This window comes from Furipterus horrens, unplaced genomic scaffold, assembly GCF_987537825.1.
Source record: "Furipterus horrens unplaced genomic scaffold, mFurHor1.1.pri manual_scaffold_6, whole genome shotgun sequence".
Taxonomy (NCBI): Eukaryota; Metazoa; Chordata; class Mammalia; order Chiroptera; family Furipteridae; genus Furipterus; species Furipterus horrens.
The window spans coordinates 15,962,631-15,990,300 of record NW_028327176.1 but is presented as its reverse complement, the minus strand read 5'-3'; the positions used below and the strand labels follow the sequence as shown (position 1 = coordinate 15,990,300).

Sequence of the window (27,670 nt, the reverse complement as noted above, 5' to 3'; positions counted from 1 at the left end):
AATAAAATCTTAAAAAATAAATATGCCCTGGCTGATGTGGCTCAGTGGATTGAGTGCTGATCTGTGAACCAAAGGATCACTGGTTTGATTCCCAGTCAGGGCACATGCATGGGCTGCGGGCCAGGTCCCTGGTTGGGGGCATATGAGGCAACCACACATTGATGTTTCTTTCCCTCTTTCTCCCTCCCTTCCCCTCTCTCAAAAAATAAATATAATCTTTAAAAAATATTACTGTACTTGGGTTTAAACACCTCCTCAATATAGGGTTGAAATAAAGTAGCTAAACATGTTTAATAAATCAACAATGTGACAGTATCATGAAGGATCAAAAATCATGACTTGTAAAAGAATGATTAAGGTAACTGAAGATATTCAATCTAGAAAAGATTCTGGAAACACATGATAGCTATTTTAAATACTTGGGCAATCAAAGGGAAGAATGACTAGATATCCTAATACCCATGGTAAAATTTATAAAGGACTACTCTGACTGGATATAAAGGTAGATGTTTTAAAACATGACTGCCGCCCTGACTGGTGTGGCTCAGTAGATTGAGCACCCGCCTGTGGACTAAAAGGTTGCTGGTTCAATTCCCAGTTAGGGCACATGCCTGGGTTGCTGGCCAGGTCCCCAGTTGGGGGCGTGCAAGAGGCAACTGATTGATGTCTCTCTCATAACTCCTTTCCCCTCTAAAACTATTTAAAACATGACTGTCTAGGAGTGTTCAAGTAGGGTCAGATGACCCACTGTTCTATTGGTAGTGTGTGGTGTTCCTCAGTTAAAAAGCTACTATAAGTAGCTTCAGTCCAATAAATTACTACCTCTTCCCTCTACCCCCATGGGTTTGCATGTTTGTTGCTCTAAACAGGAAGCTGGGAAGGCAGTAATATGGGATCCTGGAATACAGTCAGACAGGAGCCTTCATGTAGATACCCTTTCCAGTTCTCCAAACAGCCACTCGCATGTGGTCTCAAAAACACTCAGTACCTTTACTTAGCTTTACCCATTTCATAATATGCTCAATATGAGCAATTTGACTCCCAAGCCTAGGTCAGGCCTGAGTGTTTCTTGTGAGCCATAGTTTTAGGCTAAGGAGCCTTGAGAGTTTGTGGAGGGCAAGGCCCCCTTACCCACAGGGGGCTATGATGACAGCAGAAGTTGATGGAAGGAGAGGTATCTAAGGAGTCCTGGGGAGGCAGGTCTAAAGGTCCAGGCCTGGCAGCATCACTGTCAAGAAGGCCCTAGTTCCCATGGTCTGTGCACAGGGGCCATTTATTCTTGGCAGACTTCATTCCAAGGGTCCTGTGTAGATCACAACTAGAGACCGGGCAGAAGGTGATGGCTGGTTGGAGAGAAGCCTGGCTCTTCAGTAGGGGAGAATGGTTGAAACATAGCATTGAAGTGGGTTTGGCTTTCAAGCTGCATACGGTGGCCCAGTGGAGAGGTGAGTCCACGGATAAAATGGATCCGAACCAGCCCTGACTGCCCGCCAGATACGAGCCACCCATAGGAGTCCAAGTTTGGGCTGAAACGTACCTGCGAAGAGAACAGAAAACAAAAGACAGATGCTCATGGGTGCTTTAGGGTGAGTCCTCGCGGTGAGAGCAAGAAACATGGGCCATAATCTGAAAGGACAGGACCTAAGGGAGTGAGAGCGGCAGGAATGAGAAGACAACGAACAAGGTAAACTCTTAAAGGTGAACTTGCCAGAGCTATTTTCCCTCATTAGCCCTCTCGGTTGCCTTTTCAGCTCCCATTTCATTGACCACAGGCCCAGAGGTGGGAGGAAATGAGAGTGAAGGGTGGAGAAGATGAGAGGCAAAGTTCTTACCTTATGAATCGCTTCCAGCTGCAGCCTGTCCAGGCAAAGCCTAGAGTGCACCTCTCCCTCCTGCATTCGCAGCATTGGCTCTCTATGGAGCAGACCATGGAACGAACTCTGGAGAGGGGACGTGTACCAGGAGAAAGCAAGCAGCCTCTTAGTTTTGCATCTCTGTGCTACTTTTTCTAATGCCATACCCATTCCCCTGGCCCTAATTTACCAAATCTGTGTCTTGAAAGAGCAAGTAGTGATGGTTGACGGTTTCAGCATAAGTTCGAGCCTTCGGAGGGTTGAGGGCCCCAGATGAAGCAGAGGAGTGGTCCTGACCTTCAGGACTATCCTGATATGGCATCAGATCTGCTTTATATACAGGCTAGAAATGAGACCATGAGATTGGGTTCTATAAGACTGAAGATGGAATAAAAGTAAAAGAGAGAAAATTGGTTTGGGGCAGGAGAGACATAAAGATGAAGAAAGTAGTATGTTTAAACATATGTTCAGATGCACTAGGGTAGGGATATTGGTGCAACTCTGTACCAAGGCTCCAGGGATAATACTATGGCTGGGAGACCTAGTACTAACTTGTACTCTACTACTCATTTGTAGTACTAATTTGGGAGGTCATGGATTAGGACCTAACAGATGGTGCTCTCATTAAATATTCATATACGTACAAATCTTCGCTCTACTGGTCGCTTGACAGTTATTGGGTTCAGTGCCATATCAGGCAAAATAGCTGCAATGAGCTCTCCAGATGTATCTCCTGCGGCTATTGTCCCAAGCCAGTCAGATCCTGAAAGACTCTAATAGGAAGAGACAGATTTCATTCATTCATTCATCCAATCAGTTCTGTGAACTGCAGTCTCATGAGGAAGACACACACACAAAAATGAGTTTATCATAACCCATATTCCTGGTGATACAGTTACCACACACCTATCCCAAACTACTGCCCCTTTCTGACTGCCACTAGGTAGTAAATGAATCATTTTCCTGTGTAATGAAGATTTCAGAGAGGGGCTCACCCAGACAGTGCCTTTTCGAGGAGCAGTGAAGTAGGCCTTGTAACCAAGGTAACCAGCATCAATATAATGAATTCCACAGAGTCCATAACTATAAGAGAAAACAAAACTTTCCTTTTTCTAAGATTAGATTCATTTCTTCTCCCCATGTCCTTCCAGAATTCAAACTACCTCAGTGAAACAACCCTCAACCCTCCTCTCCCCGCAATAACCTGACCCACTTTGCACCCCAACCCCTAGTGTCTGTCCCCTGAGCTTCTCCTATCTCCACCCTGCCATACGAGGCATAGCAGTTGTCCTGAGCCACAGTGACACCATTGTAGGGGGTCAGCCAGGCCAGCTCTGTACTCAAGAAGCGCTTGATAGAGTTTATTGGCTCATAAGGTCGTCGAAGGTCCCAGAATTTGATTTTCCGGTCGCTCCCTGTAGATACTATGAAATGACTGTGGAAAAATGGAAGATGAGGGAGAAGATCAAATCTGAACAAGTCTGGAAGAGTCAGCTTGTGCCCGCTTCACCTCCTCCCTCCACAACTCCCCTCTTCCAACCTGTTGGCTTTGCACCATTGAAGACTACGCACAGCCTGGTCATGGGCTAGAAAACACTGGAACGGGTAAAGCTTCAAGGAGCCATCGGAGAGCTGTATTCGCTGCAGGGGCGAGTTAGTAGGAAGGTTCCAGAAAACCACCATGCCTGAGGTAGGGACAGAACATGTAGGGATTAAGAAAGGTTCTCTCCTCCTTGCTCTAATCACTGTCTCCATCTTCTATCCTCAGATCTGATCCCGAAGGAAAAGACATAGGGATCATGATTAGCTAGCCAACATTCCCTCCATGGTTTAAAGACTCAACCTGATATTTTTTGTTCCAATTCTCAGCAATAAAAAAGTAATATTTTAGCCCTGGCTGGTGTGGCTCAGTGGACTGAGTGCCGGCCTGAGAACTGAAGTGTCGCAGGTTCAATTCCCAGTCAGGGCACTTGCCTGGGTTGCGGGCCAGGTCCCCAGTTGGGGGCGCGTGAGAGGCAACCACACATTGATGTTTCTCTCCCTCTCTCTAAAAATAAATAAATAAAATCTTTAGGGGGAAGGAAAAAAAAAGTAATATTTTAGGCCGGGACCTGAGGTTGAAAGGTAGATTGACTACACTCAGTAGCCTCTACTCACTAATAAATAAAAGTAAAGGGATTTTTAAAGGAACATAAACCCTCTAAGACAGGGTTGGCAAACTATATAGTCATACAGCCTGCCGCCTGTTTGGTAAAATTTGACTGGAACACAGCCACATTCGTTCATTTACCTAATGTGTATGGTAGCTTTCACTTTACAATGGTGGAGCTGAATAGTTCCAACAAGGCCAAATGCTCTATCTGGTCCTTTACAGAAATGTTTACCAACTGTGCTCTAAGACAAAGAGAACAGGCAAGGAGCCAAAAGACACAACATATAGAGGAACAGAAAACAAATGGACAATAAGAAACTAACTTGGCTGACCCAAAACAAGCTGACTGACCAGGATAGCAGAAGAGGAGGTAATCAAAAATGTAACTTTGACAAAAATAAAAGACAAATTAAACAACAACAGAATTTAATAAATAAAATTTGGGGAAAATATGTGTAGCTAAAACCTCTTTTAAACTTAGGAAAAGAAGCACCTATAAACCTTTCTTAAGGAAAATGTATTGACAGTGAATTCCAGCTAAGCAACATAAATAATTCAGGAATGGAGGGGGAGGCAGATGAAAGGACTGACAGAGACAAGATCATTTCAATATAAGATAAAGATTAAATAACTTTGGGAATTAAGATAGCAAAACAGCATTAAGTTTCATGTGCCCTGACAATGTAAGAATAATATCACCAAAGGAAACACAATTAGGAGATGGTGGGAGGGATGATAAGAAAAAATGTACTAATTTCCTTATCTCCTGAGCAAAAAGGCTACTGATGATGTCTAAAAATAAACTTGTCATTTACAAGTGAGAACCTAGCCCTGGCTGGTGTGGCTCAGAGGATTGAGCCCTGGCCTGTGGATTGAAAGGTCGCCTGTTAAGATTCCTGGTCAGGACATGTGCCTGGGTTGAGTGCCAGGTCCCCAGTTGGGTGTGTGAGAGGCAGCCGATCTATGCTTCTCTCACACATGTTTCTCTCCCTGTCTCCCTCCTTTCTCCCTCTCTAAAAAAATAAGTAAAATCTAAAAAGAAATAAATAAAAACTAAAAACAATAACCTAATACCTCCAACTACTTAATGTTATTTATAATCTCTTATTTTCCTTTTTAATCTTAAAAGTATCTTAAAGGAACTATTGGGAGCTTAGCTAATATTTCAGCTTCACTTGTCTTTCTCTTCTATAAAATTAAAGTATAATTAAATTTAATACCTTTTCATTTCTTTTTATCTGTATATATGCATAGAGAGCTGCATGAAATGATGTTTATCTACTCAATTATTTTTCTGAATAGAAAAATCCTAGTACCTTTTCTCTTTCTTCTTTGTACTTTTTTTTACATTGCTGGAATATTTATAACTATGTAATGCCCAACACTGATCCAAAAAGGAAACAACGCAAAACAAGCATATTTGAAAGCCTAAAGAGCAACAGCTCCTTACATTTTGTTTTGTTTTTTTACCATTATAGTATCCAGCAGCCAGGTGGTGGTGGGGCCGGGTGGGCATCCAGGCCAGGCTAAGGCACTGACCACACTCAGAGGGGTCTGACAATTGCATAGACCCCACCTGAAGGGTTGCCACGCATTGTACCTGCAGAGATGGAAGAGATGGGACTAGGGTTAAGGATACCTATTGTCTGGAACAAAGACTCAAAGTAGTGTTCAATCCAGCAGGACAGGAAGACCTCTCAGAGTTAGAAAGAGACTCATGGAATCAGTATGGGAAGCTCTAGAAGATGGAGCCTTGAGAAAGGCAGCAGGTTCCTCACTCACCTTATAGATGGCGGGCTTCACTGCATCTGTGAGGGGAAAAAGAGAAGCAACTGATATTCTGGATCCAGAGGACTGAGGTCCCGATTAGCCTTGCTCTGAGATCAGCACCCTACCCTTTCAATAATGACCTTCCCTTACACTCTTGTCCTTCCACCGTCAAATGTACAAACCTACCTCTCTCTGCCCCATCTTCTTCTTTCCTCCTGTTAGACCTGATAGTATCCTTCCTATCAGAATGGCTAATCCTGCCACTCTGCTCTCTTCTCATCATCTCCCACCTTTTCCAGAACTTTGCTCTTTGGTTACCCGTCCTTTCTCCTGCATTACTTTCTTTCTCCCTGCTGGGTTATTCTCACATTCACACGCAAACATGCACTATTGTCTCCTATCTAAACCAAGCAAACAAAACCCTTCCTTTACCCAGTGTTCCCCTTCATGGCCAAACTTCCTGAAAGAATTGTCTATCCATTCTGACTTCACAGCCTCAATTCTCATTCCCTCCTCAAGCCACTCCTCCACCAGATCACCAAATACGGCTTTCTCAGGGTTCAATCCTGGGGGCCCTCTTCTTTACTCAGTACAATAGAAAAACAAATGAATTCAACGAATAGGAGCTGCCTTTCCCTGACTCTCCTCTTCTTGCTCATCTTCAGCTCCACATTCTCTCCCTCTCTTCACAACGAAGAGTGTGTTTCTATGTATGTGTGGTGGTGAGGGCAGGAGAGGCTGAAGACAAGATTAAGAGTATGACAGGGAAGCCCTGGCTGGTGTGGCTCAGTAGATTCAGTGCTGGCCTGAAAACTGAAACATTGCCAGTTAGATTCCCAATCAGGGCACATGCCTGGGTAGTGGGCCAGGTCCCCAGTTGGGGGCGTGCGAGAAGCAACTGATCGATGTATCTCTCGCACATTGATGTTTCTTTCCCTCTCTTTCTCCTCCCTTCCCCTCTCTCTAAAGCTAGATAAATAAAATATATATTTTTTAAAGGGTATGGTAGGGGGGACAAGCCCCATCTGTCAGCCTTAGCCTTTAGCCACTTAACTGCGGCAACAAGAAAAGGAGGCCTAAAAGCACAGGAGACCAGGGAAGAGGGGGAAGTAAAAGTAATGTGCTGAAATAGTGCAGTTATAAGTCTGCAAAAGAGAAATAACTGCAGGCTGCTGAAGAAAGAGGTCAAGAACAAAGCGTGTGAAGTCAGAACAGGAGGTGTGCCTGTGTAAGGCTTACTACTAGACAGAGGGGGCCTAGAGGAGTTTCGGGGAGATGGAAAGGCCCTCTGAAGCTCTGGCCATCGCTACAGAAGCCCCATTCTCCTTGCTGTGCTACTCACCTGGGGGCTGCTGTGCCAGCAGGGCCTCAGGGTGAGGCAGACTGAATAGCAGCACCTTCCCATCTGAGCAGGCAAGAGCCAAGAGGCCCAGCCGGGGCAGGAGAGGAGCCTAGAAAGTAAAACCATAGCTGCGCTAAGGCTTGTTGCCTTCAGGAGCCTCCCAGAAAACTTTTGAGATTCTGATCTCTGAAAATATGATATGGAGTTGCTGGAAAAAATGCCATCTACCACCCTCCAAACTCTGCCCTCCAACTCTGGGAATACCCAGGGCCTTTCTGAGTCAGCTCTGAGTCCTGGGGCCATCACACAACCAGCTGGGAGGTACCTGTCGAGGAGTGCCTGGAAGTTCCCATGCTCCACTGGGGCAGAACTTAAGGTCCCAGACGCAGCCGTGGTCAGAAGCGATCCCATAGACAAAGTGAGCCCTGTTGCCAGGACTGAGGAGAGAAACCATGTGGGGAGAATGCATAGAAAGAAGGGGCCCAGGGCTGCCAGAGCCTGTGTTCCTCTTATCTCAATCCAATCTAAGCCCTCCCCACCCCGCAGGACTCTACCCAACACCTCCCCTCCCCCCCTCAGCCATGCTCCCTGGCTCTGCCTCAGCCCCGCCTCACCAGCTTTCGTGCTGCAAGGTTCCAAGGCCCCAGAGCTGGAGCAGCCCAGGGCCCGAATGAAGCTGGCTCAGCGAATGTGTCTCATTCATGTCAGGGCTGGAGAAAAGGGCCACATACTGCGAGGCTGCTGCCCCCTCTGGCACTGGGCACCAGTCCACAGCCCAGAGAGGCCCCCCTGTGAAGAAGGACACATCCCAGCGCTCTGGGTGTGCTGTGATTGAACTAAATCTAGAGAAAAGTCAAAGATGGGATGAAAAAAAGGAGTTAATAAAAGCTAATAACTTCATAGGTGAATGGATAAACTGTGATACATCAATGAAGTATTATTTTGTACTAAAAAGAAATGACCTATGTAGGTCATTTTCAAATAGAAATGAGAAGACATGGAAGAACGTTAAAAGTAAGTGAAAGGAGCCAATCTCAAAAGGCTAATACTATACGATTTCAACTATATGACATTCAGGAAAAGGCAAACTTATAGAGATAATCAAAAGATCAGTGATAGCCAGGGGTTGGGGTAAAAGGGATGAATAGGTGGAGCAAAGAGGATTGTGATACCACAATGATAAATACAAGTAATCAGATATTTGTCCAAACCTACAGAACGTACACTCCAAGAGTGAACCCTAATGTAAACTACGGACTTCGAGTGATTATGACATGTCGATGTAGGTTCATCAACTGATGTAGGTTCACCAACGCTGGTGAGGAATGTTGAGAGAGGGAGAGGCTATGCATGTGTCGGGGCAGGAGGTATGAGAAATCTCTGTCCTTTCCTTTCAGTTTTCCTGTGAACCTGAACACCTCTAAAAAAATTAAGTTAAAAAATAACAAAAAAACAATGAGGACAGAATGGGCGTTCCACCAGAGGCTAATGTGAACTGGCTTAAGCAAGGGCCAGAATATCAAGAGCAGTCAACAGGTGAGAACACTCCTAGCTGCCGTTTGTACCTTCCTCTTTTCCTTCCCAAAGTCATTCTAGTTCTAGCTCACCTCCAAAGATGTCAGGGTGTGCATCCTGGCTACTACAGTGGTCCGTCTTGGGCCAGTCTATCTGAGTAGATAAGACCTTGTAAACAGGTTTGACCCTTAGTCTCTCTAGCTCGCTCAGTCTGGCCAGTGGCAATGAGCACTGCAAATTAGAGGGGACTGACTAGATCTACCCAGGACTCCAACCCTTGGGATCAATTGGACCAGCATCGGGAGAGGAACAGGGCCAATCTGCCATCCTTTTCAACATTCATTTTTCTACTTCTGTCTCCTGGAATCAGAAAAAATAGATGTAATCCCTCCTGATGTAATCTTCACCTGTTTATTCGATAGAGTGTGCCGTCTTCAGGAATTCCTTCACGTTGCACAGAGAACAGCGGAGACTTCTCCTCCTGGGGCAGGTAGGGAGCTGCCTCACTAGGGGAAGGCAAAGGAATAGGAGTCAGAATCTGGAAGAGTTTCTCCCATTCTTGGAGTCCCATCATAAATCCAGAGCCCTCTGTCACCCCTCTGTCTCCAGTGATACCACCCCCTTCAAGGTTTCAAAGATGTCTCTTCAACTTACAGTTCAGATAACAAGTGCCACTTCCAGGATAAAGGAATCCATTCTGCAAACTCCCAGTATGAATGCTTCTGTTCTCGGCTACAGGAACAGAAGCAGCATCAATGAAGGAGATAAAGTCTAGAGCAGTGCTGCCCCATAAAACTTTGTGATGATGGAAGTAACCTGTTATTATCTGTCTAACACAGGAACTGCTAACTGGGCACTTGAAATGGGGCTAGAGGAAAGGAGAAGCTGGACTTCTAATTTTAAACGGCCACACACAGCTAGTGGCTACGATTTGGACAGCACGGCTCTAGAGCTCTTACCTTTGGGCAGTGCCGTTTATTTATTTTTTATTTTTAAAGATTTTATTTATTTATTTTTAGAAAGAGGGGAAGGGAGAGAAAAAGAGAGGGAGAGAAACATCGATGTGTGAGAGGTACATTGATCAGTTGCCTCTCACATGCTCCCAAAAGGGAACCTGGCCCTCAACCCAGGCATGTGCCCAGACTGGGACTGGAACTAGTGACCTTTCAGTCCATGGGACACACCCAACCAAGCCACACCAGTCAGGGCAACAGTGCCATTGACTTATGAACGCCCCCGGTGCTCCGCCCTGTGATGCCTTCCCTCTTTCCCACAGCCCGCTTCTAGCTCTTCCTTTGCACTCCACTGCCAACCTTTCATCCGCAGCCCCCAGCCCCCAGCCCCCAAGTCTCACAGGTCCTTGGTGAGATGGAGGCACTTCCAAACAGGAGCCATGACGTGATTTGGTAGACCATTGGGAGCCATTCCCCGGCAGTGTGGCTTCTGCTTCTGGGGATCAAAGAAAGAAAGTTAAGGGGGAGGATTTTCTGGGCTGGATTAAGTCCCCAGGAGACAGCTTTCCCAGCTTTTACTGTTCCGGGCATCACTTCCTCTCTAACTTTTGCCCTATCAGAATCTTAAACAATTCACGTTTCAACCATAACTTCTCTACCTTTTGCTCCTGCTCCTCCAACAAAACTGCAAAACCTGTGATCTGCTTTTCGATCATCAAGTACATCTCCGTGTACTGGACTTAGAGGACTCCCGTTTACTTCTTGAAACTCCGGCCCTTTGGAGTAGTCTCTTCTTATTCCTCCTACCTTTCTTATATTCCTTCACCAGCTCTCCCTCCTCCAACAGATTTCATTGATGATGGTCTTTCCCAGAGACTCTGACTCCTGCTCAACCCTCTATATATGCACTGCTGGTAATTTCACCCCACATTCCATCATTAGAACTGATTGTCAAGTTCACATTTTAGTAAACTCAAACTTTACTAGGTATCAACTTTTCTATAAATTCTAGACCCATACAGTGGTGCTGAGTCATACTGGGGCCTGAGGCAAAAGGAAAATTCAGTGATACAGTGTCTATCTTTATTTAAGATTTGGCATTTTGGTCGTTGATTTGTTAAAAATGCTGTATCAAATTTTATCTTGATTTCTGAGGGATTTTGTGCTGCCTTAAATATTGCACTTAAGACAGGCACTGGTTCCATATACTGGGTGGGGCAAAAGTAGGTTTACAGTTGTGAGTACACAAAACAGAGCTTATTCTTCTGTTATGTACTAATTATTGTATTTTTTCCATACAAACAACTGTAAACCTACTTTTGCCCCACCCTGGGAATGGCGACCAGATGTCCCCAGACAGATGGCCAATGGCACAGGCACCTCCAAATCAATATATCAGAAAGTGAGTTCATCACCTGCCCTGCTCACCTATGCCCTTCCTGCGCTACCCACTCTTCCTGTGTTCCCAAGTTCAGTGCATGAGACCACCATTTAAGCTGGAAACTCCTACTCCTTCCTTTCCTTCAACTCCCAAGTGCCTTTAACTCTCTCGTATTCCTCTGAATCTTCCCCCCGCCCCCCAGCCACCTCCTCTTCCTTCACTGCTTGATTCAGGCCCTCACCATCTCTCACCTAGATCACTGAAGCTGTCTTTTAATCATCAACTGCATATTGACCTGTTTTCCTAACTCATCATGTTATTTTTGTACTTAAAAACCTTTGTTGTACAGTTTTATTTGGGATGATGAAAAAGTCTTGGAAATGGAGAGTGATGACAGTTGCAAACCATTGTGAATGCACTAAATGCCACTGAACTGTACATTTTTAAATGGTAAGTTTCCAGTTATGTGAATTTTACCCCAATTAAACAAACACCTCTGTTGGCTCCTACCAATCTTAGTCCTTTTATCCTCTCTAGTGTAATCTCCCCATCACTTTACCCCAGGCCTTATGCTGCAACCATAATCAATTTCTGGGAAAACCAATCTTGTCTGGCAAACTTCCATTCACCTTTCAAGAACTAGCTGAACTATCATTCCTCTGTGAGGCCTAAGCAGTTAAGACACCCCTCCCCTATATGCCTAAGGCATTTTGTTCACCCATGGTCTAGCACTTACCACCCTGAACTTTGTGAGGCAGGGCTCTGTCTTATTCACATTTCTGTTTCCTGGTACAGAGCAGATACTCAATACATGAATGAATAAACTTGCTTACTTACACCTGCAGCCCCTGCAATCCCAACTATGTGAAGTTGTCCCTTACTTCTTTTTACCTCTTTTGGCCATTATAGTTACTAGGTCAAAGCTTTTCTCCTGGGTACCCTCTTGACCACCCCCCGACCTCCCCGCCCAGTAATCCTACTATTTCCCCATTTACTTTCTTTCCCATCCAGGTTACCCCTGAAGTGGATCCTCGTGGGGCGCTTCGGGGTACAACAGGCTCAGGTTCAGATGAGCTCTCACTTGGGGCCTCACTTTCTTCTTCATCTTCAGCCTCAACCTGAAGAACAAAGTCTTCGTCTTGTGTAGTGTCTACCTCTTCTTCTCCACCTGGACAGGCTGGCTGTTGCCGTGTTTTCTTTGGTTTGGTAGGGCTGCTCGTCTGGGGGCTCTCAGTACAGGGCACTGGAGCAGGCAGGGTTGTGGAGAGCTCTTCAGCCAGTTCCTGAAGGTACAGAAGTGCCCTGTGGGATAGGGCAGAGTCAGAACCATACTCACAAACACTTAACTAAGAGCCCACTTTTCCAGACCCTTGGCTCATTTTTATTTCTCTGGATCCTCCCCATGACCCTGTGAAGCAGCTATTAATTGCCTCTTCCTATTTGATAGATGAAGAAACAGAAATACAGGAAAGTTAAGTGACTTGGCCAAGATGATTCAGATAACATGTGGGATCTAAATTAGTTCTCCTGACTCCAAGCCCTAAGCACTTTTCACTCTATCACAGTCAAAAATCACTGATGGCAAAGGGAAAAAAAAAAAAAGGAGAAGCACGAATAGACTGATATATATTGGGTGGTAAAATTGCAATAAAGACCTAGGGGAAACTGTGGAAAATGTGATAGGATACAAGGTACAGAAAGAAACCTCTCAAAGTTAGCAACAGATTAAAGGTGCGTGGTTAGCCAGAAGATTGTGCAAGTCCTCTCAACCCAGACATCACCCCCGCTTACCTGATGATTCACCATAGTCCTCTCCTCCAACATCTGAGCCCCAGATCCCTTTACCCCAACCCCCCCTCCACCAAGGTGTGCCCCAATTCTTACACTTGGGCAGCCCTTCGGCGGGGCCGTTCCCCAGGTGGGGTCTCAAAGTCCTCAGGAGGCCTCTTTGGAGGTGGACACTCTGGCTGATCTAGGCCTTTTGACAGCTTCAGCAGTAGCAGCTCTGCCTTGGGCTTTCGACCTCGTTTCTTAGGCATGGGGATGGATAGAGGGTTGGCTTGATCTAAGTGACCAGGAATCAGAGGGGCTGTTGGAGGATTAGGTTGTTGGGGCCTTTTGGGGCCTTTCCGTGTCCTGCCACCTCTCTTCCGGCCAGGCTTTGAGGTCCTAGGCTTTGAGACCTTTGACATCTCTGAAGAAAGATCTGTAGAGAAGAAACAGGTCTATGAGATGGGAACAGAGCTCGAACTTTTTTAGAATAGACTATTTCATAACCAGGTGTGTTAAGAATTTTGAGCTCAACCTGTTCTCTTTCGTCTTAAACTAATCACGGGGAGAGAGAAAGATGAAAGGACAAGTTACATACCTTGTTGTTCCAGTCTAGAAAGGCTTTCCTGTTCTGGAAGGAGCTTTTTCTCATCAAGAGAATCCTCAAAGCCAGACAAAGGGGTAGGTAAAGACATCTCTATGGAAGCTTCTGTACTGGTTGTTTCTGAAGTGGTCTTGACATCAAGTTGGTTTAGCACCTCTTGTCCGGGAGAGTCTACTACAGTTATGTTCCCCATGGGGCCGGCGTCCCCCAGAGCAACATAGCCGACCCCGTAGGTATCCATCAGCACCCCCTAAAATGGCTGCCCCTGCATACAGAGACAGACAAATGAGAAGAGGGCAAAAGCCATTTGTACCGGCTCAGATTTTTCTACTTCGGTCCCCTCACACCTCCTCCTGCAACAAGAAACTTAAACTCCCTGATCATTCATTCACTCAACAATAACTACTAAACATCTTCTATGTGTCAGATTCTGTTCTAGGAACTGGTAATACGACAATAAGCAAGACAGACAAGGCTGCTGCCCTCATGGAACATACATGCTAGTGGAGCTGACAATAAACAAACAATCATAAAGCTACAATTTATTAAACACTTGCTACGTGTCAAGCACTGTACTAAGAGATTTATTTACATTATTTAATTAAAAGTGCGGAATGTTTCTCGTAAGCATATTGCATTGAATGCCTAGAGTTAACATCCATCTTTGTGAATATTAGTCAAGGTACAGACTTAATTAAAAATTAGTAAAACAGTTCTCTGGTGCCCTGTCATCAATCTTTCACATGGGTTGGGGAGGTGGTAGGCTTTGATACAATTAAGGAACATCCTACTACATTAAAAGACTTTTTCCACAATGGAGAATAGACTAAAAAATGGTCATGAATCTTCATTTTCTTCAAACCTAGGAAATCAGCTGTGTAACCATGGACTAAAGTAAACTGACAGAGATGAACAAAACATTGACTACCAAACCAAAAACCTGAGCGACACAGAACTCTGCAAGGGCCCAGGTTTTGGCTAGGATAACCTGCTTGTCTGTGACAAAGGGGGAGAAATAGCTCAAATCTGAGGAGGGGAACTCCTCCTCATTAGGTCTGTATATGTCTTTTCTTTTTTTAAGATTTTTATTTATTTCTTTTAGAGAGAGGGGAAGAGAGGGAGACAAACATCAGTATGTAAGAGATACATTGATCTGATCCATTGCCTTTCACACACCCTCGACTGGGGACCCAGCCTGCAACGCAGGTATGTGCCCTCACTGGGAATCGAACCAGCAACCTTTTGGTTCACAGGCCGGCACCCAATCCACTGAGTCACACCAGCCAGGGCTGTATATATCTTAAGGATAAAAAAATCATCAGCCTCAATAGAAAAGTTTGCTAATAAAAGAACCAGAAGAAATGTCATACAAATTAAAGTTCACAACTGTCTCTCTTGAAGAAGCTACAGTCTAAGTGGATTATAAATTATAACAACAGCCAACCCTCTAACTCAGGTGCTAAGGACACAATATAAGGTCATGTGCTAAAGACAGAATACAACAATGTCAAAGTAAATAGAGGTCAATGAAAGTCTACCCGCATTGTTCTTTGGTAAACAGCAATCCCTGACAGAAATACTCTATTCAAAATTAGTAATAAACAAAAAGGATCTAAATGGAACCTATGCATAAACACTACAGAAAAAAATAAAGACAAAAACATGAAAAAGGAAAAGAAAAAGCACCCTTTCAAAGAAAGACTCCAGGAAACAGGAGAAAAAAAAAAATCCAACAAAAGCTCTATTAAAAAAAACAAAAAAGAACAAAAGAAGAAAAACAGAGACTGTGGAATTCTAGAAAAAGAGATAAAAGTAGAGATAACACAACGGCAAGGTAAAAAGTCATAAGGGAAGAAACTGAGTAAAAGAACAAAATCATGGAATGAAAACCACAGAAGCAAAATGTTGAAATTAATAGTGCTGAAAAGAAAATGAGTGATATGAAGACAGGTTTGAGAAAAACCACATAGCTTGCAAAGAGATAAAAGTGATTGGTATGAAGATGACACAGATAGAAAATAGAAAGTGGGAAGCCAACAAATGAACAACTGATGTTCCTAAAGAGAGATGAAAAATGGGTACAACATCAACAAAATACTACAAAAATTTAACAGAAAAAATTTCCTGAAATAAAAAATACAGTACTTTCCTGAAATAAAGGAAGACCTCAGTCTACAGATCCAAAAGGCATCCATGTAAAAGAAAAAGCAAAATCAATAAAGAATCATCAACATCAAGAAATATCTTAATGAAAATACTAAATTTCTCCTACAAAAGGGAAAAATAATCAGGTCTGCCTCACAGTTCTCAGAAACAATTGATTTCTAGAAGATAAAAAAACACAAGGAGGATCAAGACAATTCCTTCTTCCTTCCTATTTTTTAAATTTTAGAGAGAAAGGAAGGGAGGGAGAAAGAGAGGGAGAGAAACATCAGTGTGCGAGAGAAACACTGATTGGCCCAATCCACTCAGCCACACCCGTCAGGGCAAGAGAATTCTTTACTTAACTGGGATGTCATGCACGTAAAAGCAATAGGATGACATTTTCAATAATCAAGTTTCTAGAAATTTAAAATTGATGCACTCTTACTTTAGCCAATGAAAGATAAATCAATATTAAGAACTTTCTAATGGACAAGTTGTGGTATAAAATTGGCAGTAAGCATTTAAGAGCAGTATATCAATTGAGTTCAAACAACCATGGTAACTATAGCTATACAACAGACTCTAACTTAAAAATTTTAAATGCCCCACAATGTAAAAATATCAGTATTCTGGTTGTAGTGGAGAAAGACAAAAGAAGTATTCTAATTTTGTTTCCAAGTTTGGTAGACAGAAAACATATAGATGTTATTAATACCATTTAGATGTTTAATAGAGCTAAAAACAGTACGTCATATTGCTTCCAAGATACCCTGTATGCCATAAGAACCAGAAGGAACTTTTAACAAGACCATATAAAAGATTAAAAATAAAGGATACACACCACATACATACACAAACACACAATCCCATTAAGATGACAGAGCAAGATAAAACGTTAATTAAACAATAAGCATATATCAGATAAATTTATCCATTAAAAAATTTGAATCAATTTAAAAAGCCAAACTACAGGCTTTTAAAAAGATGTCTAAAACAAAGGAACTCAAAAAGCTGAAAGTAAAAAGGTGAATTAAAATATTAAGGACAAGACATCAAAATTACAACTAAACTACAGAACCATCATTCATATCCACCAGAATTTGAGCTGAATGGAAGTCCTACAACTATGGAATTAAAGAAGAAACCACACCAAGACTGGTAGGAAGGGTAGAGATGCAGAACAGGCTGGTCCCACACCAAGTGAGAGATAAAAAACGGGAAGGATATCTAGGATCAAACAGTCCCAGCCCCAGGTTCCAGAGCCAAGAAGATAAGTCCCTATAACTCTGGCTGTAAAAACCAGCCGGGATTGAGACTGAGAAAGATGGAAACTGCTGCAGTCCCACACAGTTCCTCTTAAAGAGCCCATGCACACTGACTCCCTCCCTCCCTCCCTCTGAGCTCCAGAGTAGGGGTGGCAGCTTAAGACACCAGAGACATATGGGGAAAAACTGAATTGTTCAGCATCAGGGGGAGAGCTAGGAGGCACCTTTCTCCCAGACAGAAGTGCAGGCAGAGGTCATTGTTCCTTTTCTGAGCCCAGCCCCCACAGAGCTGGCAGGCCCTGCAACACATCTGACATTCCATCAACCAGGCTCACACTGTTGGCCCCACCTTGGTGATTCTGAGGCCCTGTTCCACTCAGCTTTCAGGCCCACCCAAGCTGTTTCCAGTGGTTTTTCCATACAACTGGTTTGTCTTGGCTCATGCTGCAGATTTTCCTAAATTTTCTCAAACAAGCAGCATCTGGCCTCAGCAAGCCCCATACCTCTCACTAAGTGGCCACAGGCTCAGCACTAGCAGCAGCCGGACGCGGTTCACAGCTTGGCCCCACCTGGCACCTCCAAACCCAGCACAATAGCAGCCATTTGCAGATCACTTTCTAGCTTATACTGGGTGGCCCCAGTCAGAACACAAGCAGTGGCTGGTTTTTGATTTGCCAACAGCAATCAAGGCTCAACTACAACAGGAGGGTGTACATAGCCCACACAGTGGGCGCACCTTCAGTATCTAGCTTGGGTGATAGGAGAGAATGTACCACTGGACCCTGGAGGACACCTACTACATTAGGCCACTCTACCAAGCCTGGGAGATGTAGTTGCTCTACCTAATACATAGAAACAAACACAGGGGGGCTGCCAAAATGACAGGACAAGGAAACATGGCACCAATGAAAGAACAGAATAAAAATCCAGAAAATGAACTAAACAAAATGGAGACAAGCAATCTACCAGATTCAGAGTTCAAAACACTGGTTATAAAGATGCTCAATGAACCTAGCAAGAGCCTCAACAGCAAAAAGAAGATCCAGTCAGAAACGAAGATTACACTAACTGAAATAAAGAACAATTTACAGAGAATCAACGGTAGAGTGGATGAAGCCAAGAATCAAATCAGCAATTTGGAACATAAGGAAGCAAAAAACAAACAAACAATGAATTAAAACAGCAAGAAGCAAAAAGAATCCAAAATAATGAAGACAGTATAAGTGGCCTCTGGGACAACTTTAAGAGGTCCAACATTCACATCATAGGGGTGCCAAAAGGAGAAAAGAAAGAGCAAGAAATTGGAAATCTATTTGAAGATATAATGAAGGAAAACTTCCCTAATTTGGTGAAGGAAATAGACATGCAAGTTCAGGAAGCACAGAGAGTCGCACACAGGATGGATGCAAAGAGGCCCACTCCAAGACACATCATAATTGAAAGGCCAAAGGTTAAAGATAATGAGAGAATCTTAAAAGCAGCAAGAGAAAAGCAGTTAGTTACCTACAGAGGAGTTCCCATAAGACTGTCAGCTGATTTCTCAACAGAAACTTTGCAGGCTAGAAAGGATTGGAAAGAAATATTCAAAGTCATGAAAAGGAGGGACCTACAGCCAAGATTGCTCTACCCAGCAAAGATATCATTTAGAATTGAAGCACAGATAAAAGAGCTTCCCAGACAAGAAAAATACTAAAGGAGTTCATCATCACCAAACCATTATTATATGAAGTGTTAAAGGGACTTCTTTAAGAAAAAGATAAAAAATATTAACAATAAAATGTCAATACATAGCAATAATACAATCTAAAAAATGAAATAAACAAATAAGCAGAACAGAAACAGAATCAAAGATACAGAGGACATTTTGATGGTTGCCAGATTGAGGGGGGGGGTGAGGGGATGGGGAAAAAGGATAAAGGATTAAGAAATATAAATTTGTTGTTACAGAATAGTCTTGGGGATGTAAAGTACACATAGGGAATATAGTTGCCAAAGAACATATATGTGTGACCCACGGACAAGGAAAACTGTGTAGGAATTGCCTGAAGGAGTGGTAGGGGTCTGGGGGAAGGGGGACAAAGGAGGATAAATTGGGACAATTGTAATAGCATAAATAATAAAATATAACCCTGGCTGCCGTGGCTCAGTAGATTGAGCATCGGCCTGCGAGCCAAGTGTCGCTGGTTCAATTCCCAGTCAGGGCACATGAATAGGTTGCACATCGGGTCCCCAGTTGGGGTCGCGAGTGAGAGGCAACCACACAGTGATGTTTCTCTCCCTCTCTTTCTCCTTTTCCCTCTCTCTAAAAATTAAAAAAAAAAAAAAAACAAAAAAAAAAAATAAGTAATTAAAAATATATATATAGTTTAAATTTTAAAAATATACAAGTCAAATGGGAGAAAAAAGAAAAAAGTTTTGATGGTAATAGCAATGTTAAATTCAGGGGAAAAAGTATTAAATGGGACAAAAAGGAGTACTTTATAATGAATAAAACTTCAAATCATATAAAAGATATAAATGTTATGAATTTTTAGACATCAAATAACATAGCAACAAAATACATAAAGCAAAATCTTGAGGAAATACAAAAACTACTTCCTTACCTAAGGACAAAGAACATGTGAATAAATTTATTTTTGCCTTCTCTATTGGCCAAGGTTCAGTTGCATAGAATTGAATCCTCTCTAGTCAGTTCAAGCTAAAAGGGGTTTATTAAAACAGGAGTCCCCCAACTTTCTGGTACCAAGGACTGGTTTTGTGGAAGACAATTCTTCCACAGACCAGGGTAGGGGTTGAGGGGGAGGTGGTTTGGGGATGATTCCAGAGCATTACATTCAAGCTCACCTCCTGCTGTGCAGCCCAGTTCTTAAAGAGGCCTGGACCAATACTGGTCTGCAGCCCGGAGGTTGGGGGATCCCTGTTAAAGGTATTAAATGGTTCATGTCAGTGTTTCTCAGAGTGTGGTCCCAGAACTTGCAGACTCAGCATCACTCCAAAATTTGTTAAAATTCCCATTTCCAGTCCTACTCCAGACCTACGGAATCAAACTCTGGGCTGGGGCCAGCACTTGTTATAACAAGCCCTTCAAGAGATTCTGGTGCACACTCAAGTTTGAGAATCAGCTGCATAGAAGATCATTGGGAGGGTTGGGAGGAAAAATAGTTTAGGAATAAGGGCTTGTCAAATTGGAAAGTCGTTTTACAGCTGTTGATTCAAGAACCACATGGCCTCTCCTATGCCATGATGGTGACCCACTTGCTGTATCAAGAAGCCCCTGCCACAGCTGATGGGTTCATAACCAAGTTGCTTCTGCAAACTGGAAGTGACAGAGCAAATGGGGAAGACCCTTCTCTAGCAACCAAATCCAGAACCATTTCGTTGCCACAATCTGCACAAGCAAAATGCATACCTGCTGGCCAGCCTCTCTCCTCTCTAATCTCAGGTCCCAATTTGAGTTCTTCAAGAGCACAGTAATCAGCAAGACTTAAATCATATTCAGAACTCAGATGGTAAACTTCCAGGAATGAAATTTCTAGCTTTCTGGGCTCTCAAGTGGAGGTTGCTCGTTCTCTCACATCCCACTTACCCCAGGGTAGAAAGTGGAATCAGTGTCTTCTCAATTCCTCTCCAATGCCACTTCTTGACAAATAGTCCTTCTCCTCTTGTAAAATTCTTGTTTCTTTGAAGCTTGTAACATTCAGCTAAAGCACTGCTAATCATTCTGATGTCACACTCTGGACCTTGTCATCACATAAAACCTTTTAACCTCCAAAATCACTAAGACACCCACTATCTGATCACAATCTCCCATCATTACAGCCAGATTACTCAACTACTATCATTGTATCTGTTCTTCAACCATATCTAGCCTCTATCCACTGACCTCTCCAATCTCTCCCTATGGTGACCACATGCAATCTAGCTAGATTTCATTTTAATCAGACTCTCATGGACATTATGAACTTCCTTTCTTTTCGGTTCACAGGCCTGGCAAAATTTGAGCCCTGGATGAACCAATCATCAATCTCCATTTTGTGCATCTAAGATGCCCAAGGGCTAGCAATCACACTTTCTCTCTCCTAATGTCTGATACCCTGGTTCTCAGCAGATGACTTTGCCTCTGGTTTCTGAAACAAAACCCAAAGCCATCAGATGGGAAATACTTAGATTTCTTGTCAAGTAGCCTAATCCTCCCAGCATCTGAACTGCTCCCTCATCCACTTTCTAATGCCACACCTTCCACTAGCGCTCAGGCCTCATTTTCCCCCTCTTATGGAAACTAGTCATTTATCCTTTTCCTTTCCACAGGCTCCTTCCAAAGAGCATTTAAATATGTTTATAATTCTCATCTTAAGACACATATAATTACCCTTCAACTCATACTCTTCCTCCAACTAATGCCTTCCTCCTCCCTCTCATGGTCAAACTTTTGAGAGTAGTCTACCCTTACATTTTAATTACCCTGCTTCCTCCTAATTAGGATATTGCCCCCAACTCATCCCTGAAGCTGAAAGTCAGCAGTAATTGCTGTCAGTTAATCCAATTAACACTTCTCAGTCTTGTTTAACTTGACCTCTCAGCAGCAGTGAGGCTACTTACCATTATTTTCTTGAAACATTCTCTTTCCTTCAGAAGCAACTCAAGTGCATTAACCTTTCAGATTTTTTACAAATGCTCCTCAATCTTACAATTGTCTCTCTCACACTTATTTCACACCACTTTTGCTTGTTTGCAAACTCATCTCTTTTGTGTTTCTAAAGCATTCAACTTAGTTTGCTTTCTTTTTTTTTAGAATGGTTTTTATAAAACTTTTAGATGATACAAAATATTTATAAATATATGTAGAATATAAAGAATAACAGTAAAATACCTGTGTATCCGCCATGTTCCAATTTAGTTTTAATAGATATTAATTCTTTCATACTCAAATTTCTTTAAAATTTAAATCTGTAACATAATTACAGTATTCCCTCACTTATTGTGGGTATTATTCGAGACCCACCCCCGCGAAGTAGGAACCTTACATTTATTCTACTCTTAAATCTACATAAGTTCAACAACATACGTATACCGTACTGCAAAATCCCACGATACAGCGAAAAATCTGCAATAATTATAATATTTTTTAAAATCCCGCGATACAGTGAGGCCACGATAAGTGAACCGTGACATAGAGAGGGATTACTGTATTTAAACATAATGACACACCAACTGACATAAACAGATTTGGAAACCAATACAATGACTCCTGACAAGCATTTAACTCAACCAGCAGAGGCAGAGTGATCAGGTCTATGGGAGAAAATCCTAGGTGGTTTCCATCATTCAGTGTGCCATGGTGGAGATCAGCCAAGAGAACCTCCATACTATATGTCTTAAAATATTTTCTCTATCAGTTCACATATATTTATCTCATTTTTCTTGGTTATTATATGTTGTTCTCTAGAATTATAACTTAGTTATTTTCCATTTGAGGACAATTGGGTTATAATACTATTACAAACAATAACGCAACGCATTCTAGTACAGATTTCTTTATTAATGAGAAATCTTTTTTCTAGAATGAGCATCTGAAGTGGAATTCTGTACCAAGTTGAAAGATGTGCACATTTTAAAATTTAACAGGTAATGCCAAACAGTTCATTGAAATAAAAACCAATATATATTCCCACTAACTATACCTAGCCATTTTAACACACCCTTGCCAATCTTTAATTTTTGCCAATCTTATGGGTGAAAGAATTCTTTATTTATTTTAACTGACCTGATAATAGAAGTTAATTTCTTTTTGCATGTTGGATATCTATATATATTTTTTATGATTTTATTTTTGGGGTGGGGGGGAAGAGATACATTGATTGGTTGCCTCTCACATGCCCCCAACTGGGGACCTGGCCCACAAATCAGGCATGTGCCCTGACTGGGAACTTAACAGGCAACCTTTGGGTTTGCAGGTTGGCACTCAATCCACTGAGCCACACCAGCCAGGGCTATATGTCTTTTATGAACTGCCTGTACATATAGTTTGCCCATATTTCTATAGGGAAAACTGATCTTTTCCTTATTGATCTATGGAATTATGTTGTTTATGTTGCAAATATTTTTCCTCTGTACCTACTTTTCTTTTAACTTTGTTTATAATGTTCTTCCTAAACTGAAGTTAAATTTTGAGTTAAATTTCTCAATCTTCTCTTTCATGGCTCTGTTTCTTCTCTGTCTTAAAAAGGCATTTTCTACCCCATTGACATAAACATATCCTATTTTATTTTCTTCTAATACTTTTTTTCTAAATTTGAATCTTAAATGTAGCTCTTTAGTCTGTCTGGAATTTTCTTATGATAAGAGATATGAGTATTATTTCATATCTATCAACCCCAAAAGTTTCATAAGATAGGGATCTTGCCTATCTGATTCACCATTGTATCCAGAACCTGCTAAGTGTAATAGTTAAACTACACTGATTGAAAGGCTAACTTCTCAAGGTACAAAAATCCCTTTCAAAGCTTTACTTCATATAGAAGGCAGCAAGCAGCAGGGTTTAATGGTTAATTTCCATTTGTGATCTCACAATACAAATTTTGGGACACAAATAAAGGAAGAAATGTTTAGTAACCTTGTACTAGAGTTTATAAAATTTTACATATGCACCCCAACTTGCCTAGTTCCCAAGATACTCCCAGTTGCCTGCCTGACCTCAGCCAAGGAAAATAATTAGATGACACTGTTCCTCAAATATGGAATTACTTTAAACTCATTGGTCTAACATACTGTGTCCCAAAGTGTTCCTATGGCACAACTGGTGGTATGCAAAATGATTTTAAACAAGTTAAAAAAAAACCAACTATAACAAGCCCATGTAACCTGTGGGGTCATCTATATTGCTTAGATGGAGACTAAAGCACTTAAACTTTAAAAACAGGCCAATTTAAAGAAAACTATTGCCCTGACTGGTGCTCCTCAGTTGGCTGGACATTGTCCTGCAAAGCAAAAGGCCACCAGTTGGGTTCCCATCAGGGCACATGCCTGAGTTGAAGTTGGGTCCCCGGTTGGGGCAAGTACAAAAGGCAACAGATAGCCCTTTCTCCCTATCTATCTTTCTCTCCCTCTCTCTAAAAATAAATAAAGTCTTTTTAAAATAAAACTATTAAGAAAATGATACTACAGTTGATGAGAATATAGATGGCAAAAAGTGATGATGGCACAGGAATGACAAGTTTGTGTAACGATATGCCGCTAGCGCGAAGAGGCTTGGCCATACCCTTACACCTCTCTTAACAAAATGAGTTATCACTGCGTGGGGTTGAAGTCGTCACCTCTGCCTTCCCCAGCAGGCAGCCAACTTTCCACAGAATTAAAGGGCTAGACAGGGAAACGTAACTGGCCCTTGACTGCGCCAATGAGGTTGCAGCGCGCGCGGGGCACAACCCCCAGAATTAGAAGAGACTCCGCAAGGAAGAGACTGAGACATAGCAGAATGAGAAGACTGACCTCAACTACTATAGGGCTTACCACCTGCCCTCCCTCAGTCCTGGGTGTGGGAGCAGCTTCCACCACTAGTCCATGCCTGAGGCCAGCTCTGAATTTCCTAAGGTTGAGGACTTACTGTACGTTCGCAGAGTCGAGGGAGGTAATTACTGTAAGCAGCACCGAAGCCGGGACACAGGATGTCGTGTTGCGGACACCGCGTGGGGGAAGGCAAGACCCTTGGTTAGCAGAGATGGGTGATGCACTCTTGCCACTGTGGGGAAGGAAGTGGGGAGCATGATGGTTTCTGTAGCAGCCTAGGGGCTGGAGATCGCAATGCTGTGCAGAAATGGAATAGCGGAGCCAATATCTTAGCCTACCGAAAAAGGAGGAGGAGTAATCGTGGGGCCCCCCCCGCACACCCCATGGCGGTACACTCACCCTCAACCAAAGTCCTTCCGGAAGTCCAAGTTCGAAGATGGCGCCGCCCGTCTGGTCGCGGTCTTATGACGCAGTCCGGGAGCTACTCTTCATTGATGCCCCACCCCGGCCGCTGAAGCCAATGAACAAGGTAAACACGTGAGTTTAGTCCGTAGTTTGTGCCGGAAGACGTTTTCTATTATACTATGTATTCCATAATGCAGTGCGGCGAGACTTCCCGAACCCTTTCGGTCGGAGCGGACGAAGCTCCCAGGCTTGAGCGGCGCAGAGGACGCTGCACGGCCTTCTGGGAATTGCAGTGTCCAGAAGGTAAGATTGACGCCTGCGCGGTCTCTACGCAATACTTGATGGTGCTGTTTTTCCAAAGCGCGGAATCCTGGATTTCGTTCAAGACTGCCGGCCTATGGCGGGCAGGGCTAGGCCGGATGTGAGTCTTCACTTGCAAGCCCCGCGCCGTGCGAGCAGAAAACAGACTAGAAGACAAAGGAATACTTGCGGCGGGTCGCCAGACGACTCCGGCTTCCGCCGCGGGGCATTCATCCCGACCCCCCACCCTCCCGCAGATCCAACCACTAGTGAAGTCAAGGATGGGCGTGAGACGCTAACGCAATGAAAGGCGGGCTGGGAAAAAGGAAAGGGATGGAGCAGGAATAGAAAAACCTAACGTAGAGACACTACACTCGAGTGAGACTCTGGCTTGGACCCTGGGCTTGGTCATCGGCTTGCCCTGCTCCTTCAACTGGGTGGTGGGATGCGGGTGAAAAAAAATTAATAAATTCTGTATATAAATGTATATAAATTTCACGCGTCTCCACAAAGGGAATAGAGTTCAGGATGTACAAGTACATAGAAGGCGTGGGGGTGTGAAACCTTTCTCTTCCCTAATATTCTCACTTATTAAACCCCGTTGCTTACACAAAACGTTTTTAAAAAGCATGAGAGGAGCTAGCTTTTAATAAACTGGAGTAACGGTCTCCCATCCCTCCCCTCTCCCCCACCTCCCCACTTAGTAGCCTAAACACAAGCTAAGGCTGGTCTGTGGCCTAGGACCAACTCGCTTGTGAGAGCTCAAAGTTGGTGGAGTTGAGGCTTGGTTCCCCAATGCATAAGATCTTAAATGCTTCTGTAATGAACAGCTATGTCTCCTCTCCATTCCTGTTACCTCAGATTAGGCTATCTTTGACTTGAACAATTGCAAAATCTTTATATGTTGTATTTATTTTTGTAATAATACATCCACATGGCTCAAACTTCAAGATACAAAGGGTATAAAGTGAAGACTCCCACCTCTGTCTCCAGCCGCAGTTTCTTCTTACAGGTCCAAGATATTTTATGTATCTATACACATATGCAAATACATATACCTTTCCCCCATTCAATTCAAACAGCAACTACATACTTTACATTTTGCCTCTTAACTGAGTGTACCTTGGAGATTATTCCGTTTCTGTACGTAAAAGCTATTTGTTATGACTGCTTAGTATTTATATGAATGCAATATAACTTAATTAGTCCTTTATTAATCTTTTTAAAAAAATTAATGGGTGTTTAGGTGATTTCCAGTCTTGCAGCCATAAACAATGCTGCTATAAATATAGCATAAATTTCAAGAATTACTGAACCAAAATTTTAGGTAATTTGTAATTTTGATAGGCAGTCTTTTTTTTAAAGTATTTTATTATGTTGTTACAGTAGTCCCAATTTTTTTCCCCTTTGCTCCCCTCTGCCCAGTACCCCCCTTCCCTCCAGCAATCCCACCCCCTTAGTTCATGTCCATGGGTCATGCATGTAAGTTCTTTGGCTTCACCCTTTCCTATATTGTTCTTAACATCCCCTTGTCTATTTTGTACCAACCGATTATGCTTCTTAGTCCCTGCACCATTTCCCAATTTCTCCCCCACCCTCCTCCCAGCGGATAACCCTCCAAATGATCCCCATACCTACGATTCTATTCCTATTCTGGTTTCCTTAGTTGGATTTTTTTGTTTTTGTTTTTTACTTTCAGTTGTTAATTGTGAGTTTGTTGTCATTTTAGTGTTCATAGTTTTGATCTTCTTTTTCTTAAGTAAGTCCCTTTGACATTTCATATAATAATGACTTGGTGATGATGAGCTCCTTTAGCTTCACCTTGTCTGGGAAGCACTTCATCTTCCCTTCCATTCCAAATGATAGCTTTGCTAGATAGAGTAATCCTGGTTGCAGGTTGCCTTTCATCACATTGAATACTGCTTGCCAGTCCCTTCCTGCCTGCAAAGTGTCCTCTGAGAAGTCAGCTGATGGTCCTATAGGCACCCCCCTGTAGGCAACTCTCCGCCTCTTTCTTGCTGCTCCCAGGCCTGTTTTTATCTTTCACCTTTGGCATCTCAGTCATGATGCATCCTGGTGTGGTCCCCTCTGGGTCCAGCTCACCCAGGACCCTCCGTGCTTCCTGGACCTGTATGTCCATCTTTGCTAAATTTGGGGAGTTTTCCTCATTTTTTTCAATCCTTGCTTCCTCATTCTGCACTGGTTGACTGTTATTTTCTTTCTTATGTTCCAAATCATTGATCTGAACCCCAGTTTCCTTCCCTTCACCATTGGTTTTGTGTGGATTTTCCTTAGTTTCACTTAGCATGGCCTTCACTTCTTCCCTTATGCGTTTGCCATACTCAAGTGTTATCTGTCAAGCCTGTGAGCATCTTTATCACCAGTGTTTTGAATTCTGCATCTGTTAGGTTGTCTATCTCCTCTTCTGTTAGGTTGGCTATCTCCTTGTCACTTAGTTCTCCCACTGGAACCTTGATCCGTTTCCCCTCTTGGGCCATACTTCTCTGTCTCCTCATTCTGACAGGCTCCTGTGTTTGTTTGCCACCACATCCCAGGTAGAGCTGTTGCTCTTGTTACATTGTAAGGGGCAGAGCCTTAGGGATTAGTCAGTACAGGGTGACCTGTTTCACCACGTTTTGGCTCTGTATGTGAGGGAGGGGTCTATGAGGGAAAAATGCCACCAGCCCAGCACTCGCCTCTTTTCCAGGC

The 27,670-nt window shown here is 43.0% G+C and overlaps 1 protein-coding gene across 4 annotated transcripts; it reads right to left on the bottom strand.

Annotated features, from left to right (window-relative positions):
• Positions 1-966: 966 nt before the first annotated feature.
• On the bottom strand, positions 967-24,866 carry GTF3C2 (general transcription factor IIIC subunit 2). Of its 4 annotated transcripts, XM_090281019.1 has the most exons (21): positions 24,656-24,866; positions 24,354-24,488; positions 19,595-19,667; positions 13,335-13,605; positions 12,851-13,172; positions 11,962-12,268; positions 9,987-10,081; positions 9,287-9,364; positions 9,040-9,138; positions 7,732-7,959; positions 7,443-7,554; positions 7,118-7,226; positions 5,788-5,813; positions 5,476-5,605; positions 3,394-3,538; positions 3,127-3,288; positions 2,849-2,936; positions 2,498-2,626; positions 2,044-2,196; positions 1,833-1,940; positions 967-1,537 (listed from the first exon to the last, which is right to left on the bottom strand). In XM_090281019.1, the coding sequence occupies exons 4-21, from the start codon at positions 13,579-13,581 to the stop codon at positions 1,319-1,321; spliced, it is 2,757 nt and encodes a 918-aa protein (XP_090137145.1). In that variant the 5' UTR covers positions 13,582-13,605; positions 19,595-19,667; positions 24,354-24,488; positions 24,656-24,866; the 3' UTR covers positions 967-1,318. The 4 variants fall into 4 exon arrangements, with proteins under 4 accessions (XP_090137145.1, XP_090137143.1, XP_090137142.1 ...); XM_090281017.1 differs by lacking the exon at positions 19,595-19,667 and having other exon boundaries at positions 24,354-24,553; positions 24,656-24,865; XM_090281016.1 differs by lacking the exon at positions 19,595-19,667 and having other exon boundaries at positions 24,656-24,865.
• Positions 24,867-27,670: the final 2,804 nt, after the last annotated feature.